Source organism: Bidens hawaiensis, unplaced genomic scaffold (assembly GCF_021521415.1).
Source record: "Bidens hawaiensis isolate Kalapana, Puna unplaced genomic scaffold, B.hawaiensis_p1.1 tig00013245_1, whole genome shotgun sequence".
NCBI lineage: Eukaryota > Viridiplantae > Streptophyta > Magnoliopsida > Asterales > Asteraceae > Bidens > Bidens hawaiensis.
The window spans coordinates 375,073-395,309 of record NW_027492119.1 but is presented as its reverse complement, the minus strand read 5'-3'; the positions used below and the strand labels follow the sequence as shown (position 1 = coordinate 395,309).

Genomic DNA, 20,237 nt, shown 5'->3' with positions numbered 1-20,237 from the left:
TTGTTCCCTTATGTAAGAAGTTGACATCTAGCTCTAGGCCCCTCGTTGATTCGAACTGTTGTAAACGCATTGTTGTGCTAAAACTAGAAGTTTGATTAGGCCGTTTTGAATCTTGATCAGGAAAGAGAATAACTAAATAGCGTATGAAAATAAACTCGTTCCATGTCTATTGTATAAAGATAATCGATGAATAACGAATAGTTATGTAAGGATGCTTAGACTTATCAAGAATAATGAACAGCTTGAAACGTCATACCATGACAGAGTAGTGAGAAGTAGCTAGACGTTCACCATTGTCTTTGTCAACAGATGATCTTAACTTGTGCAATTGGGAGTCTGTGGACCTGTATGCCTGAGTAATAACATTTGATAACACCGCTACTAAGGTAAAATATAAAAGGATTACATGACCATGAGCAACGACAAATTAAGTAGGTCGTTTAAGAGTTAGACGAGCCTTACAAGAACTGAAATAGGTGAGAATTATTTAAGAAATAATTAAGTGTGATTGTTAGTTATTATTATTGGAATAATAATAACTATTAAATACATAAAATGAGTTTTTGGGTTTGACTCGTTAGGCAATTTTATGTGCAGTATAAAGTCATTGTCTCGCGGTGTTTCAATTGGTTTAGTCTACGCAAGTAGATAAGATAAAATGTTTCTATCTAATCTATGTTTGTGTTTTAAGCTTTTTTGTGTTCACAACGTACTGGATTCATATTGGAGTGAGTTCTTTAGTTGTTTAAGAACGGTTCGTGCACGTTTAGTCTTCCGCTGTCAATCAGTTTTTTTATTTTCCTAAAAAACGCATATATGAACTCAAACATTGCATAGAGCTTTAAAGATCAAGTTCTCTTCCCAAAAGATAAGTGGCATGAAGGATTTAGAAGATATGAACATGCTTTAAGCGCATTAAAACAGACGCTTGAAAGTTTGGTGATATCAAGTCTAAGCAAGAATGATGCATAAACACATTTGAAGAAAGAAATCAAGAAAATGATAAATGTATCTCCATTCTCCAAGATGTTTATATATAAAGAAGCAATGGGTAGTAACTATGCATAAGAAATAAACACAGCTAAAGATGGCAGGTTTGGTGCACACTACTAAGAGTGAGCTTAGCGACTTAACTAAAAAAGTTGACACGTACATAAGCACGGAGCTCTCACTCACTTTTCATCACTTTTGAATGTAATGGTTTAACTAATGATTTAAATAAATAGACTAAAAAATAAAGCATGAATCTGATTGGTGAACTGAAGGTAGACCCATGCTCAAGAGTCTCTGACGCTTGCTAACAACAAGGTGTCAGTGACCCTTGGTGCCCCCACCTTCACCCTTTGTAATCGTGTTTTAACCAGTGTTGTAAAAATCGCTAGTCGCTAGTCGGGTGGTGTGGTGACTAGCGATTAATCGGGATTAATTAGATCGGACTTTAATGTATAATTTTTAGTTATATCACGCACACATTTTTATATGTAATTATCAGTTTTATACAAACACAAAAACATTTGGTCATAAAATTGTTGGAATCTCAACGGAAACCCCTGATTTTGGCTAGAATCTCAACGGAAACTGCTGATTTTGGCTTGAATCTTGCCAGAAGTCGTTGATTTTGGTCAGATGCTCATAAGAAAAACCCGTTTAAGTCCGATTAATCTTGATTTTGGCTGGATTTGACCATTGACCGATTAATTGGCCGATTAGCCCAAAATTAATCAATGAAGTGGGGAATAATGATTAATCGGGGATTAATCGGCGCCTAATCGGGATTTTTGCAATACTAGTTTTAACTTTTTTTTCAAGCTGATGTGGAGTGGGGCTTAACGCTCACTATACTCAACTATATGTTCTAGTAATAAATGAATGAACTTGTTAGATGAACTACAAGAAATGCAAGATAGAGCTAGTTACCATATGATGAATTTAATAAAATCTTCTTGATAAAATTTAAAAAGTAAAAGAGTTATTGGGGAAGGGGCCCTACTTTCTGTGATAAACTTATAAGAACAAGTTGATTTGCTCAATCTATTATAGTATGTGCAAAGGGAAGGATGATACAAGTTTATTACAAAGAACAAGATTTGGGATTTCGAGTTTAACTTTCAATGGGCTCAGTGGGGGCTCAAATTTTACCCAACTAAAGCTTCCCATGTTAACCCACTAAAACTTAACCATAGGTGTTTTTTTTAATCATTTTCATGTGTAAAGGCTAAAAAAGTTGTTCCAAAAGATGTTGAGCTAAAGTCATAACCTAAGTATCTCTGAGTTAATAATATTCATGTACCTTGCCTTGAAACCAAATTAAAGCAACCACCTTTAACAAGAAAAGAATCCCCAAACCACATATTTATAAACATCTCAAAAAACCAAACATCATATCATTATCTTAATAAACACATAGGTTTATGTTCTTGTACCCAACATAAATGGCTAATTATATGGGATCCACTGCACCCATCTTTATGATCCTCAATTTCTTCATGTACGCCACGCTTCTAGGCCTCGCTGGTTGGGCAATGAACCAAGCCATTGATGACGGGTTCATCATCAGTATTAATCGTGTCCTTAAACCATAAATTCTGTATAACTCTTTGTTTTTAACGTTGTTCGTTTGTGTTGTAAATAGGTCCAACGTTGGAGTTACCGGCTCATTTCTCACCGATACACTTCCCAATGGGAAACGCAGCAACCGGCTTCTTTGTGACATTTGCTTTGACCGCGGGTGGTGTTGGGGTAGCATCGACTAGTTCAACAAATTATATAATCTATAATATTAATATCAAATACTGAAAAAAAAGGCATTATATAATCTAACAATGAAATTTAAGTTAATTTGATAACAAAAGTTGAACGGAAAACATTAAAATGGTATATTCCGACAATATGTTTGTTGAAAATAAATCCCAAACATATTGTTGGTTAAATAAATGAATCGGTTCGGTTATGGCGGGTTTGGAAGTATCTTTAACCAAAACCAACCCTCAGTTGACGGTTTTCAAAGATTCTTTAAAACCGACCCACCGATTATGACGGTTATCGGTTAAAATCGGTTCAGTTATGACGGTTGTGGTTCGGCTAACGGTTATGACAGTTAAATTGCACACCCCTGGTTTATACAAACATAATAAAACAAATGAAATAGTTGATAAATATCTTTTTTGTTAGAAGTTTGTTGGAAAGTTAGCAACAATTTTCCAACGGAAATCTTATTGTTACTATTCTGTTGCAATATTGTAGGAAAATTAGACTCTTATATTTTTTGTTGGAAATTTGTTTGAATTACTTGTCGTAGGAAAATTGTAGGAAATGTTTGTAAGGAAATGACATGTTTTCTAGTAGTGCAAGTAGGAAAAAAGTTTACTTGTAGTCCAACTTACCAACATGGTCTAAAATACAAAGATAAAGCAATAGAAAACGTTAATTGATCAAACCCAAGACTCGCTTATTGATCGAACTAGAGCATCGGACTTTAGTCTCGAGCTCCAATGGCTTCTCCTCCTCCAAAATCATCCAAGAGCAGTTACTTTGACGGCTGGGGGTAGTTATGGCGTCTAGGGTTTGAAAAATAACTTAAGTAGGCTTTCCATAAGTTTTTAGCCGACATACAGGTCCCCTACACGTCGTCGTGGGCTCTCCTTTTTTCCATGTGATACGCCTTCGACAAAATAGTTGGGGCTTTATTTTTGCCGTCTTCAAGGTCCCGCGTGTTGCGAGGGACAAAGTCATCCTCTATGGTGAGGGGCTTCGAAGCCCCTCCACAGAGCCAGTTAGCGTCACGTGGGCACTGGGGGCTTCCAAGCCCCACCCCAAAGATGCCGCTCTATGGTGAGGAGGCTTCGAAACCCCTTTATTTATTTAACTTTATAAAACCAAAAAACCAACAAATTTATTAAATACAATAATAATAAAATACAAACTAAATTTAACTTAAAAACATATACCTAAAAAATCATTTATTTTTAGTTATTGTTGTCGTCGTCGCCGTCGTTGTGTTGTTTGTTTCTCCAAATATGTTCAACCAAATCCGATTGAAGAATGAAATTTGTTTCCTTTCTTCGTGTTCTTAATAAATTAGCAAATTTCTCATCTTCGTTTAGTGCTGTGATCGGCTCTGGCGCATCGTTGTACTCGTCTTGACAGATTGCTCTACTCGAGTCCTCCAATATCATATTACGCAACATAATACAAGTGTACATTACATTTCTTAACTTATCCATTTGCTGAATACGATCCGGATGTCTAACTATAGACCAACGTTTCTTTAATACCCCGAATGCCCTTTCGATGTCCTTTCTGGCCAACTCTTGTTTTTTCTTGTAATATTTTCGTTTATCATCAGTTGGGCACGTAAAGCTATGAACCAACGCGGCCCAATCCGGATAAATGTCATCGACTAAATAATATTTGTATTCGTAGTAGACACCATTCATGGCAAATGAGGTGTCGGGTCAAACTCCGTTTACGAGACAGACAAAAATAGGGGACGCATTTATCACAGCTATATCATTGTTTGCACCGGGCATCCCAAAAAACACATGTCATATCCAAAGATCAAATAATGCAACAGCCTCAGGGATAATTGTTGGTTCATTATAATCACCCCGATGATATTGACCTTGCCAAGCAACTGGGCATGCTTCCCAATCCCAATATGTGCAATCAAGACTATCAAGCATCCCGGGAAAACCGTGTCTCTGTTCATGCACCTCGTATATTTTTTGTATGTCGGTTTGAGTTGGCTTCCTCAAATATTTTTTATGATATAGTTGAGGAATACCTAATATTTAAAATTTTAAAGTTAGTTTTTAAAGTTTGCATTTAAAATAAGAGGATTTATAAATAGATATTTAAAATGATAATAATACTCACACTCGCAGAGCGTGTAAAGGGCTTCACGAGCCACTGTCTCCGACATTTGTAAATACTTTTCCATGGCGTCGCTCGCGGTCCCGTACGCTAGTCGACGATTCGCCGCCGTGCATTTTTGCAGTGGAGAAAAACCCGGTTTACCTCTCGCGTCATCCCGTTGTTGAAAAAACGCATAATCGCGTTCTAAATCACCAACTATTCATAAAAAAAAGTTGGCGACTCATCCAAAAACGGCGCTGGAATCGTTCCAAATCAAAAGTCGCGTCCGGCGAAAAATAATTTGTTATCAACCGTTCATGAGCACCTGCACGATCCCGTTGAAGATGAGGTCGTCTTGTTCGTGGTTGTGAGCTTTCGCAATGCTCGACTAAGACTCGGCCAACATCTAGAAAAGCACTGAATATCACTTCATCCCATGAATCCGAGACTGAAATAACGTCGGAATCGAGGTAGTAGTTGGGTGTCGAAGATGATTCGGAAGACATATGTTTGGAGAAAAGTATATAAGTTTTAAGAGTGTAGGATATGTATTTGTAGAGATTGAGTGAATAATATAATATATATACATATATATATATGGGTAAGGATCCTAAGAAAACCCTTTGCAAATTGAGAACTTTGAGAACCATTTTGGATCACTAAAAACACATTTAAAAAAATATTTAAAAAAATCATAAAACAAAAAATAACATAAATTTTAAAAAAGTTAAAAACCCAAAATTCTTATATTTCTGTCCGGTTTCATTAAAAAAATAAAAATAAATAAAAAAACACAAAAAAAACGTTGTATTTATACACATATGTATAATTTTATTCAATCTTTAGTTACGTAATATACACATATGTATAATATCATTTATCTTAAATTATACACATGTGTATAAAAAAATCATGTAAATGTACATATATGTATATATTATACATATGTGTATATAATTTGCTAAACCGAGTTTTTTTTCAATGAAACCGGGATGTTAAAATAAGAATTTTGGTTTTTTTACTTTTTTTTTATTTTTGTGTTTTTTTTTATTTTATGATTTTTTTTTTATTTTTGGGTTTTTTGTGATTCAAAATGGTTCTCAAAGTTCTCAATTTCAAAAAAGTTCTCACATGATCCTGATCCTATATATATATATATATATATATGGGAGATTTCAATTAAGAACCCCTTTGAGTTTTAAGAACTCGAAAGAACTCAGAGTAACGATTTTTTTTTCGAATTTTTTTACACATGCGTAATATATGTAAGTTACATACACGTAAAAAAATTACAGAATTTTTTACGCACCGAGTTGACTTTTTACACATGTGTAACGGACGTAAAAGTCAGTGTAACCACTTACATATTTATTCTCTCTCATACTTTGACTTTTTTGTCAGATTTAATCTCAACCACATATTCCAATCCATTTAATTAAATGTATGGCCCAGAATTGAGTTCTTAAGTTCTTAAAACTCAAGGGGTTCTCAAAATATCTCTCCCATATATATATATATGTAGAGAAAATGGTTCAAATAAAAAGAAGTTGTTTTATATGGACGGTAAGAACCAATAGAATTTTGACACTTGCATTAAAACCTATGGTGAAAGAATAATTCTAGGAAACTATGTCGGTTATAATGGTGAAAGAGTAATTCTAAGAAACTATGATGGTTTTTAATAATTTTAAATCTCAACCATTGATTGATATGATCCAATGGCTATGATTTATTCTTAGTCTTCCTAGGAAACTACTTATTTTTAGGATAACCATCCCCTATATATATATATATATAGGATCAGGATCATGAGAGAACTTTTTTGAAATTGAGAACTATGAGAACCATTTTGGACCATAAAAAAACCCAAAAATAAAAAAAAAATCATAAAACAAAAAAAAAACACAAAATGAAAAAAGTAAAAAGAAAACAATTTTTTTTAACATCCCGGTTTCATTTAAAAAAACTCGGTTTAGCAAATTATATACACATATGTATAATATATACATATATGTACAATTTACATGATTTTTTTATACACATATGTATAATTTAAGATAATGATACTGTACATATGTGTATATTTTATAACTAAAGATTAAATAAAATTATACATATGTGTATAATACGACGTTTTTTATTATTTTTTTAATGAAACTGGAATGAAATATAAGAATTTTGGTTTTTTTACTTTTTTAAAATTTTTGTTATTTTTTGTTTTATGATTTTTTTAAATATTTTTTTTAAAGATGTTTTTGGTGGTCCAAAATGGTTCTCAAAGTTCTCAATTTGCAAAGGGTTCTCTTATGATCCTTACCCTATATATATATATATAATATTTTTTAATTTTTTTAATGTAACGTTATTATAGTTGTTGAAGGGGGGGGGGGGGGGGAGTTTAATCAACCGCGCCGGCGGTGGGTTGACGAGTAGGACGACGCCCCAACGTCAAGGGCGTCTCTTAATGGTGTTCAGCGCCCAACGGCGTCCGCCATCACCCCGTACGGCGCCCCATAGCGACCAGTCTTAGGGTGGGTGGGGACAATATACCAAACGTATGATTGTCAAATTTCCTGTTAGGATTTACTGATACATCTATGTTTGGCATTGAGCTTTTAATAATTTCTAGCTTCAAGCTTAAAAAAAGCTCAAAATCAATAAAAAACTTTGTTTAGTTGGAGGAGCTTGAATATTTTAAGTTAAGAGAAAAAAAACTCCAAAATTGAACGCTACTATTGCTACTGTTAGCGTTTGATAAAAAAACTACAAGCTTTTATATTTGAAAATTTACAAGTTTGGTACTTGAACTTTCATCAACTTTTGTTAATTTATATAAGTTACATAAATAACCTTTATTCAAATCCAACTACTCCACGACTTTTTAAAAGTCCATAACTTTTTCACACGTTAATATTTTTTTTAAAAAAATACATAATAAAAACGAGTATTTTATTCTTTAATTTGAGTATGATATCGTTATACTTCTTTAATTTAAAAAATTGACATATTACATGATTACCGGTTAGATCAGCAACAAGTCGAGTCAGACGAGCTCGGTCATGTGTAAGACCAAATTAGGGTCGAAACGAGTCATACAAAAAGAATTAATTTAGTTAGGTTTGTTTCGGTACGTATTGAGTCAAATGGTGCCAGGTCAGAACATGTTTTAGATTTATTCAGTGCCGGGTCGGAATGGGATTCGGATCAAAGCAGGTTAGGTTAAAAAACTATCTATTTGAAATTACTGTATATTTTAGCTCTGATTCTTGATTTTCGCCACCGATTACAGGCGTACTACCTTTGCACGAATTACACGTCTACATTCCGGTCATGTGTGCACTGTCATAAGGTGAGTATGTACTGACACTGATTATGCAGTTGATGTCGGTTGCGCTCCCACTCCGACGCACTGCGTGGGCACCCAACTAGTTTTATTAAAAGTTCCAGCTACTCTGTAAAACACCTAAATACATCTAAAACCAATGTTTTAAAACCTAAACCGGACCGACCAGTTCGACCGGTCCGACCGAGACCCGGTAGGTATTCGTGTCCGGTTCACATACTTCAGACCCGGGCAACTGAGATGTAAAAATGCTTGAAGAACTCCTCATAAGCCAACCCACCGGACTTGATTCATGTCTCTTCATACAAAAGTTAAATTATATATTCATAAAAGCACATTGAATTTGAAAATGAACATGAAAGAAATTAAAGTGCTGGAGGTGCAAAGCTTTTATTGAATTTTTTGGAACTTACAAACCTTTAAATGATTCTTCCCAGCTTCAAAATCAATAGAATACAGTACGAAAATGGAAATTGACCCGGAAAAGCAAATATTTAGATTATTATTTGTTTTACAAATACAATTTATACGAATAAGGTTCATGTACATTTTAGTCTTAACATGAGAACGTAGGAAATAATAGTAATTTATAAAAAAATGAGAACATAAGAAACAATTCCAACTACAATATCAATCTACATAAACAATGATTTATAATAATAAAGAAAAAAACCTAAAAATTACAACAAAAGAAACAAAATAATAACAACATATACCAACAAATACTTATAACAGCAAAAGAAAAAATCTAATAATAACAACAAAACATAAATCAGCAGATACTTATAACGTTTCATAATCGAAATTTAGAAAATACGAACAAAAAATAACAACAAACACCTATGAAAATAAACCTAATGATAACAATATATTGATTCTCACTGTTTTCATGTTAAGAATAAAATGTATTTAATCTTGTTTTCAATATATATATATACACACACACACACACACTAGTTTTTATCCCCCGTACTACGAGGCTTGTTTTATATTATTTGTTTCCAATATTTATTTATTTTTGAATTTTTATTTTTTTTATTGTATGAAAGTTAATAATATACTGATGGTTTGATGATAAATCTTTTCACAAATAAATGAGATGTTATAACCTGATTTAAAAGCTATATGGGTTTGATGAAACTCAAGACACATTTATTTTTTTTACTATAATTGGTTTTTTAATTATAAATAATATATACTTTTTAAAAATAAATAATATATTAATTTTTAGCATATCCCTACTTTATAGGATTTTTATATCAAATATTTGGTTATATTAGTTTTTAATTTAATGAGATGTTATAATCCGTTTAAAAAATATCTGGGTTTGATGAGACCCATACCCGTGAATTCGAGTCAAATGCATGAGAAGCCTCCATTTAAAAATCAAGCAAATCTGCTGACTCAAAAAACTGGCGGAGCGACCACTGATGTGCTTGAAGTAGTTATAAAATAAATAACTAAAATTATACTATTCTAGACACTAAGTAATACTCTAGACCCTTAAACTTAACTTAAACTACTAACCGGCAAGTGAACCGGTCGACTCTAGTACAGCTAAGTAAGTCCGGATATCGAACCCACGGGACTCTTTAAATTACGAAACTAGCAATTTAGACTCAACTACAAGACACGACTATTTATTAATAATATTTGAGGGGGATTTAAACTAATTATTAAAACTCTAATAATAATTAACTAATGATTACTTAACTATTAAACTAATAATAAACTAATTAAACCTAACCCTAATTAATATAATAATAATAAAACATAATCATTACTTATTACTTAACTAATAAAACTTAAACCCTAATTAGTTTTAACTAATAAACAATTTAGAAAACTTGGATTGATTCAGATGATTAAAATAACTACCTAGGCCGGAATCCCCAAAGTTACGGTTATTAATTTAAATGGAAAAACGCAAGTTATGGAACCGGGATCATAAGATAGACCCTTGACAGAAAACCCGAACAAAACACTTGAACTTCAAGAAGACGCCTATGGATTTCTAACAAGTTTTAAGACTCACCAGTTTTATATTAAACTTCCTTACGGTTATTTAATTGCTTATGTCTAAGTATCTTTTATGACGAAAACCTACCTTACAGCACAGAATTCAAAAGATAGCAAAGCAAACCCAATTGATTTAATAGACTAAGCTGACAATCAAAGCAAATGTCTATTAATAGCCTATCACTTTACGGCTTTTTAGACTAGCAGCTCACTTTTATTTGTTTAATTGATTTTTTGTTTCTATGATCTTAATCGATATCAATCATAAACTAGTCAAGAACACACAGTAAATGACCTAACAAAACCCTATCCTATGAAACAATCAACAAGGGCAATGTAAAACAATAAATTCAAGTAAACAAAACCAAGCAATCATACGCATCAACTAAATAAAACTCAATCGTTTACTTAAAACATAATATCCATAACGAAGCGAAAATCCAAATAAAATCAAACCGAACTAAGGTTCATCACGACCTAGGCAGTCTATGGAATTTAGCCTAGCATATTAAAATCTAAATCAAACAAACCAAATAATAACGAAAACATGGTGAAAGTATAAGAAACGGGGAATCGAAGATGATAAAACCCGTAAACTCGAACGTGAACGTGTAGCTCTTCACCGGATGTTCTCTCGCCTTCAAAATCACCAACCAACTCAAAAATATGCTCCAAGAACTCTTAGTTTCGGCCGGTGGCTTCAGGTTATGTCAGGTTTAAGTTAAAGGTGTTTAAATAGCGAAAACAAGGCCCGACAATAACCAAAAACGAGTTAAAAACCCATCAGCAGTGCCTAGACGCCGCGCTAAGGGCTTTTTGCCTTTCCCCTAGGCGCGGCGCGGCGTGCTCCTCCATGGGGGCCGGTCAGACCGGCCCGGTCTGACCGGTTCTCTGTTCTGGTTCTTCCTGATGCGTTCCAGATCTCCGTTTCGGCTCGTTTTAGCTCGTTTTTCGTCATTTTTAATCACGATCAAATCCCGGAACCTACGACACAAAAAAAATTAGTAGTATACAAATCTTGACTAAAAACGACAAAAACAATTAAAATATTAAATAAAATAAATAAGGGAAACATATATATTTAGCATTATATCAACCACATCGCGACACGTAGGATTTTTTTTGTTTTCGTTTATATATATTATAGATATATATATTATTTATGACACTATCCGGGTCAATCCCCGATCCGACCTGTGACCCGATAAGGCGCCCGAGTCGATGTCCGGGCCGGGTCTGAAAACATTATCTAAAACGCTACAGATAACAGCTACCAGCTTTTAGCCACCAGTCACCAGTTAGTTTTGTCAAACACACCCCTAGTCAAACACACATTTGAATTTTAAATATCAAAATTAATGTATAGTCAAAGTTTCTGTAGTTAGTTCTTATGTCCCTAAGTCTACTCTAATTTCTCAATTGAACTGTACCCATAACCATTGTTTTAAAAACCGGTATTTTGTCCGTACTAGATTGGACTAAAAAATGGTACAATCGGTTGAACTGGGTTATACAAAGAGATTCAACCGGGTTGTATAGTTTATCTTTACCGTATAATTTTATAAAAATGCAACTTTAACTAAAATAAAACCAAAAAAATCCATGATTCCGTAATAAAATATAATCCAAAAGTTAATCAATATTCAATAGATGCAAAATTATTATAATAACCAATTTTAAACCATTAATAAATGAAGAGATTACATGGGTTTCAGCCCATTACAAGGCCCATAGAAGCAAATCCAGCCCAAGAAATCCCCAAAATACCAAAAGACAAAAGGACAGGTCAACTGTGAGGGGTCCCTCACCCCTTTATAAATGTAACCATATGTGTATGAAAGATTATGTTGAAATATATGAAAAACTCTCTTACTTTCCCATCCGTCATCTCTCCATGAACTATCCCAGAAAACCTCTAATCTCACATAATCACACCCTAATCTAGTCGATATTCAGTAACATCATTTGAGGTTTTTACAATAAACATCATACATGCAAAATTATTAAATAGGAAGTTGTTTGTACTTTGAATACTAAATCAGTCAATTACACAATGTGATATAGAAAATTATAAACTAACCTTGAGATTGAAGTTTCAATAGCGTATTAGCAGTTCTTATATCATCGATTTTGTACTTCTTGTTTAATCGAATCTTGTATAATCGATTAGCGCTTCTTATTTAATGTTACGCTGGTAATTGTAAAAAAACAAGTATTTCTCCCTAGGTCGGTAAAACCCGGACGGTGGTAAAATCTAAGCGTTGATACAGTAAGTCGACGCAAATTCGGTTGGTTTCGATTACGTATGCTATTGTATCGAAACTAAGACAAAAAAATATAAAAATTGGGGTGGACTAATGGTGTGGCGTTGGTTGGTAAAATTCGATCGTTGGTAAAACCCAGCCGTTATCGATCCCGGGCGTTGAGGCAGATTCGTCTACGCGAATTCAGTCGGTTTTCGCCATGTTCGTTACGGTACCGGAACTAAAAAAAAATCAGCATTCGTTTGGTTTTCGTTACGGTGCTAGAAATTAAACAAAACGTGGTAAGTCTACGCGAATTCGGCCGGTTTCCGTTACGTTCGACACGATACCGTAACTAAAAAAACTAATGACAAAAGAACAAAAACAAAATGTACATTCGGTAGGTTTTCATTACATTTATTACGACCGAAACATAAGAAAAAAATACTACCATTAGGGTGCCGCAAAGTGACCCAATATAGGTTTTGCGGCACCAAACTTGTAGATTATTATATATAATAATAATGGGACTGAAACATACAAAATCTGGTGGTCTTTTAAACCGGTTAACGGTATAGAAAACTGAATAGAAAACCGGTCGGTTTGATGTTCCATAAAACCGCTCAAATATACCGGGTACAAAATACCGGGCTGCTCACCGAAATTCAGTTCAATTTGTTGAACCGACCGGTTTAACCAGTTTTGAAACACCGCCCATAGCTATGTGATGACAAATCTATCAGTAACAGGTAGAAATTTGATTCAAATAAAAGAAAAATCTTATAGATCAACGACTCGTTTCGGATACAGCAGTGTTTTAAAAACCGGTTCGTACTGGCCGGTTGAACCGGTAATACCGGATTTCGCATACTAGGCCGGTATTTTGTGTCCGGTATTTTTTGACGGTTCGCTAGAACATCAAACCGGTGTTTTTTCTAAAATACCGGTTTTAAGTCCAAGAGATTTTTGATATTATGCGGCCCATATTTTCTAAAAATTAATTTTAACCTAGCGATTAACATTGAAACGAGTAAACTTTTGGCTTATTTTTTTTGAAAATCAAGTGTTTTTGTATTATTTTTTATTACGAAATAACTTTTAGATCATATTTTTTAATAAAATCATATATTTTTGGGTTATTTTTTGAATGAAAGTTGCATTTATATGAAAATACAATGTAAACTATTCAACCCGGTTGAACACTTGAACCTCCCGTACAAACCGGTTCAACTGGCTGTACCATTTTTTAATCCAATCCGGTAAGAGTAAAAAACCGATTTTTAAAACATTAAATACAGATACACCATCGAAATAAACCGTAGATAAATATATTTGAGGTTTGGAATGTTAATAAATCTTTTATAATTTAAGAATACAATATTTTGCAATAATCGTTATTTCTTTTTATTATTGAAATAAATATACGGCTCATGAAACCACCGCCGCCACCGTCTTTAATTGACTTTCGTTTTTGAATAGTTTTCATGTTTAAAAGGTCGGCATCTACAAACTTTTTAATATTTCAACTTTTTTTGTTTTGAGTTTTCGGAATCGAGCAATGAGTTCAGATAGGCTTAGCGGGTTGCCAGACGAGATTCTTTCACACATACTCTCTCTAATGCCTACTAAATATGTTGTGCAAACCAGCATTTAATCGAGAAGATGGAGGTACACATGGTTGTTCATCACAAAGCTTGACTTCGATGATATACAATCTAATATTGGTCCGTGTAACCTAGTACGATTTGTGGATGGGGTATTCGGGTCTTGCAAAACATCTCAACTTGAATCGTGTCGTTTTAAATTTTCTAGTAACCGTGTTCAAAAGTCAAGCGTGTCAAATTGGATTGATAAGGCGGTCAGGTTAAATGTTCATGAGCTTGGCATAAAAGCTATGGTTTATGAGTTGCCTTCAAGCCTTTTTACTTGTAGAACACTAACAAAGTTAAGAATAGATCGTGTCGGATGTCCTCCTTGCACTTTTTGGGAGTGCCCGTCTGTGGTCTGCCTTCCTTGTCTGAAAACCCTTGACGTTGCGGTTTATACCAATCCTTTCATCAGTGCATTTAAACTCATCCCCGCCTGCCCAAAACTTGAGGATTTATCTTTGGAAGTTGTATGCCACAATGGTGTTGAAGATTTCATATTCGATATGCCTACGTTGAAAAGATTGAAACTGACTTTGTTAGTTTTATCGCGTACTAACAAAGTTGTGTTACGCGTCCCTAATCTTGAACGTCTATCTTTTAATGGGAGGTTGTACTCGTTATTTGTAATGGAGAATGTGTCATCTCTCACTAAGGGATCTTTCTTTTTCTATGAAAGACCATTTGATAATCTACTGGTTGAGCTTCTAAAGGGACTAAACGGAGTTAAATCACTTTCTCTTCAGAAGATAAGAGAGACACAATCTCAAGACTCTTCTTTGCATAAGATCCTACTCGCTTCACCTCTTCCCGTCTTTCTAAATATGAAGCACTTGGAGCTAATTGGCTTTTGGAAATTTAAACTAATTCTAAAATTTCTTGAAAGTTTTCCCGAGTTAGAAGATATCTATATTGAAAAGGTACTTGATTTGTTATTTTAGTTTGTACTACTTTTACCGCGATATATTATTGAGAATGTACTTGTCTAACTTGTTTGAGTTAATGACAAAAGCTTCAAGGTTGTCGTTGGATTGGACCAAAGTTCGTTCCCGCTCGTATGCTAGCAAAACTTACAACAATCAAAATTTTGATTTTCACCGGACGGAAGTGTGATATGTCGTTTCTAAAATTCTTGTTGGGGAATGCAAAGGTGTTGAAAACAGTAACAGTCAACTTGGAAAAGACAAGCGTAGAAGAAGAAACACGGATTTGTTCACAGTTGCTTAATCTTCCTAGAACCTCCACGTCTTGCGATATCCATTTTAATAGAAATAGATCTCCGTCTACTGGTTGATAGCTTTTGGGAAATGAACATCATGTTTGTTTTGTTTTGCAATGGGTATGCTGTTTTTTTGCTAAACAATTACATGAACAAGTACTGATCAAGTAAAGCTTAAGCGATAAATTTCTATGTGGCAATCTCCAATACGACATTAAAACGTTTATTCTTGAGATTCTTTTAGTGTTTTTGTGTTATTGAGCGCTAGAGAAGTCGTGTAACCAAACATGTACACCCAATTCCTATTTACACTAACCTTTGGGGCAAAATGGTATAAGAAAACCGATTTCAATGGTTATGAACACCTGATAGAATTTTTTTTTTCCGAACGGTAATAACCGGTTATTAATTGAATTAGAATGACCAGTTTGGTTAACCGGTTACTAACCAGGTCTTAATCCAAAAATCCTAACCAGTCCCAAATTAGCGGTTTATCCATTAACAGGTGAACTTGCATTACTAACTGGGTCCTGCTCCAAAATCCTAACCAGTCCCAAATTGTCAGGTTGCATTGATTAACTTGTGTATAAAGTGAGTATGGTTAGAAATCAAATATAAGCACAAATGGTAATTTTACCCAGTGGCCGGTACGCTGGACCTGGCGTGGACTAGCCAGGTTTAGTTCTCACACCAAACAGCAGCTATCTCACGTTGTCAAGTACCCTATGCTAGACTCGCTATCAACACAAATGAACTTGAAAGGAAACATAGACAAACATCAATATATGAAGAGTGTTACCCGTGTCAAGAACAAAGGTTACTAGCAATCCAAGTTACCAATACCTAAACTGCCTTAGTATCATAACAGTAGCTGTTTGAAAAAGTAACATATCGAGTCTAAGTGCATTCATCAGCTGTTTGAGAAAGTAACATAGTTTCACTACACACATATGAAAAAGGTTACCCGTGTCCAAAACAAGGGTTGCTTGCGTCAAAGTTACCAACAACCTAAGTTTCACTACAAACACGTGCACACACACCTCATACTGTGTATTTGTTCTTAGCATTTTTGTCGGGCGCATCTACCTGCAACATAATGCAAAATGTGAGTCAGAAAAAGAAAACAAATCTAAATATTTCATTTGATAATAAAAATAGAAAAAAAAATAAGATTTACATGAAATATGAAGCCTATTGTCTCTTTGTAATCAAGCAGCTCCTTCCACTGTTTCCCAATGCTTATCTGCAAACAAAGCCAATAATATATATCTTTATTTACGGGGTGTTTGGCATGGAGTTATAGAAACGATAGTCAGTTTTTAATGTTTGGATATTATGAATGATTTGACTTTATAATAATATAGTACCTGAGCACTCTCATTGGCAGCATTCTTGGTCCACAAAGATATTTTTTCCTGTTTTGCCCTAACGTTAACAACTGCTCCACATATATCATCACCGTGATCAAATTGTTCACCGATCATTGCTAGCAACTACAATGTTTACACATTATAAAAAGTTACAAACAGTATGAAAGTAAGATCTTAATACAAAAAGTATAAACATACCGTATACAACCAACAAGTATCAGACTTGAACTTCGAAAAAGTCATAGTCCACTTTCCACCATTAGCACAAACAGGGTCTTCCCACTTAGGCTCAATCTTATTTTTGAAGCAATAGAAGTCAGCTCCAGAAGCCAATTTGCTCGGTCGGTGTATATTGTTGTAAAGACTGCATTAAAAGATAACATAGACTTGAAAAAATCAAACATAATGTATAATCTATTATAGTATATAACATATCAATAGAAAACAGTGTTGTAAAACTCACTAGGCACTAGTCGGGTGCACGCACACCAAAAAAAAGAATCAAAACTTTATATATAGTTATTAAAACCTTATTAGTCAGATTAGATTAATATCTAGAAATCTTCAAATACTTCAATGATTTCAACCAACTTTGAATGATTTAAGCCGATTTGGACCGGCTTTACCGTCCAATTTGGTGAAATTGAATCAGTAGCATACCGATAACTGATGCAATTTTTACAAACCTGACATTATACAGATGCTTTTTCAATAAATATAGACCCATTAATATCATATAACCATTCTAATCTTCAAGAGTTCTCTCACATTATGAAAGAATTTAGATATTGAATTCATGAAACCCAAATTGAGTAATTTCCCTAATTAGAATCAAATTCATGAAATTCTAATTCAATCTTCAAAATTCTCTCACTGCAAGAAAGAACTTGAATATATGGTAGGCTGGCGGCTAACTCAGTAGTGTTATAAATATCGCGAGGCGCCGATTGAGTGGCAGTTAATCTAACCGGCCCCAAAAACCGTTACCAGACAAAATCTTTAAAGTATTTGAGAAACTATACGTATTTTAAAAAAGTATATGTAAACGTTTGTGTGTGTGTGTGTGTACATATAGAAAATTACATATAAAATTCAAATCCGATGCGCCTAGCTACGAATGCAAACAAGCTGAGCCGCTCACGAGCAACTCGAGACCGGCTAGTGAAAAAGCTCAATCAACCCGAGCCTAAACGAGCTGACTTGCGAACCTAAACTAAATAATATATATAGATATATTTAATTATATTAAAAAAAATATAACTAAATAATATATAAAATGTTATACATAAAATTATATTGAAAAAAAATATAAAAAAATAAATAGTAAACGAGCTGAGGTCGAACTTAAAAAACTACTCCCGATCCGAGCTCGAGCTCTGTGTAAATTAAACGAGCCAAGCTCGACTTGGTTCAATTGCACCCTTCCGCCTAGCGAGTTTCTACCACACTGTCATTAAGTAATTTCCCCAATTTGAATCAAATTCATGAAAACCCCTAATTCAAACACGAGTCTCACTAATTCAATTCATCATCCAAAAATTACTTATTTCATACAACATTAACGAAATAATAATAATAATAATAATAAAGAATAATGAATGAACAACCTCCAGAAGTCTTCAACAGTGGAGAAAGTGTGGATGGCACGCATAAAACTACCCCAAGCGGCTTGCTTAGCCTTAGCGCTAGGGTTATCAAACCAGAACGTCCATGAGTGTTCCAACGGATGCTTCTCAACTACAACAGCCGTACCAGGTCTTGACGATGACTGAGTGTCACCGTTACCGTCAACGATCTCTCCGTCTTCCGGCTGTGAGTCTTCTTGTTCTTCGCCGTCTGATTGAGTTAGTTTGGTTTGGGTGTCGTCGATTGGGTTTAAATCGTCTGTTGCTTCAACCATTGTTATCTGCTGTTCAATTTCTCTCTCTGGAAGCTGAAATGGTGGTTGTGAAAGAGTGTAACGAGAGTGAGTTTGTTTCACAGTTGGGCTTTTGTTAGTTTGTTAGGTGGAGAGGATATAGTGAACTCGTAATCCACTATTGTCGCTTGTGCCGGATCCAATATGTAAATATGAAGGGGTAATGGAATGATCGATACAATGGAATTACGAGCTAATGAAATGGATCATTATCTTTTTATTGATATGTTCGGTTACTATATAAGAATGACATGAATTATTAGTTTTTATTTTTCGGTAGCTATAAAAAGTCAGAATAAAATAAAAATGAGAGTGAGTGGCGGGAGCGATTGCTGGTGGTGGTGGTGGCGGCGGTGGTAAGTGGCGGGCGATGGTGGTGATGACTGGGAGCGATGGTTGGTGGCGGTGGTGGTGATGGCCGACGACAGAGGTGGTGGTGGTGATGGTGGTGGGGGGAAATGGATAGTAGTGGTGGGAGGGTGGTGGAGATGATGTAGTGTGAAAGATAAATGGAATGAAAAAAACAAGGGGTGAATGGAATGAATTTGGGGTATTTTAGAGAGAATGAAATGGACATATTAATAGGTAATTCTATTCCATTGACTAACCAAACACATTTTTTTCATTCCATTATAATGGTCCATTCTATTCAGCCTCTCATTCATGCATACCAAACGTTACCTTATAGTCGGGGTGGGGGTGGGGGGCGCAAAAATGGGTCAGGTCGGGTCAAGTAAAAAGATACTTAATTTCATTAATGACTTCTAATAATGTTATTTAGATGGATAACATATGATAAAGGATCCAATATGATAATCCATAGACGTACATTACGTATGCGAGTTCCTACACCATCGATTTCAAAAAACACGTGGTGACAATATTGTAAATTTCTTCAACTTTGATCCACTGCTCCCATCGATTCCTTCAAACTTCATCGTTACCATTCAGCAATCCGTCATCGTACAACGATTTCGTCCGCCGTCAAAACCACCATCCATAGTCATCATATGTAACATTCTCAAAATTTCGATCCAAATTTGACAACTTAGGAAAGTTGATGGATCAAAAATAATATATAGACAAGTCATAAGAAAATATTAAATAAGGAAATATAAGAAAAATAAGGAAATAAAAATATTTCCTAAGTTAAGTTTTCCCACATAAAGAAAATAATAAAAGGAATCTCCATCCCACATGGAAGGATGTAAGAAAGTGTAAGCACTTTACTTGGGTATAAATAAAAAATATAAATCTCATCCCACATGGAAAGTGGTAAAGAAATGGAAGCTCTTTATAAGAGATAGAATTTCCATAATAATATTCTTTTATGCCAAGCATACACCTAGTGGTCCTAGTGGAGGATGTGTACCACCCGACGCGCACGCGCTCGGGTGAGAACAAGGACGATGGCGATGGCGATGACGACGGCGAAGGGCGTTGGGCGCAATGTGACGCTTTGATGGTGCACTTTGCACTCAGGGACACGTGTCACACCCAAGTGACATGTGACAGCATGGCAGGACACGTGGCCGACGTGTCAGGCCACGTGGCGACACATGGCAGATGTGTCAGGCCACGTGGCATCACGTGGCGTGATCTCAGAAAAGTGGGCGTCGCGATAC

The 20,237-nt window shown here is 34.8% G+C and overlaps 2 protein-coding genes and 1 pseudogene across 2 annotated transcripts; 1 reads left to right on the top strand and 2 right to left on the bottom strand.

The window, feature by feature from the left end:
* Window positions 1-3,965: 3,965 nt before the first annotated feature.
* LOC143543668 (uncharacterized) lies at window positions 3,966-4,436 on the bottom strand. Its single transcript, XM_077035934.1, has one exon. It carries the CDS (start codon window positions 4,434-4,436, stop codon window positions 3,966-3,968), a length of 471 nt encoding a protein of 156 aa, XP_076892049.1.
* Window positions 4,437-14,017: 9,581 nt separating this feature from the next.
* LOC143543667 (FBD-associated F-box protein At4g10400-like) lies at window positions 14,018-15,399 on the top strand (annotated as a pseudogene).
* A 798-nt stretch (window positions 15,400-16,197) lies between these two features.
* Window positions 16,198-18,726, bottom strand: LOC143543664 (eukaryotic translation initiation factor 4E-1-like). Its single transcript, XM_077035930.1, has 6 exons — window positions 18,640-18,726; window positions 18,302-18,603; window positions 16,893-17,058; window positions 16,692-16,817; window positions 16,502-16,567; window positions 16,198-16,410 (listed from the first exon to the last, which is right to left on the bottom strand). The coding sequence occupies exons 2-6, from the start codon at window positions 18,592-18,594 to the stop codon at window positions 16,366-16,368; spliced, it is 696 nt and encodes a 231-aa protein (XP_076892045.1). The 5' UTR covers window positions 18,595-18,603; window positions 18,640-18,726; the 3' UTR covers window positions 16,198-16,365.
* Between the last annotated feature and the right edge of the window lie 1,511 nt (window positions 18,727-20,237).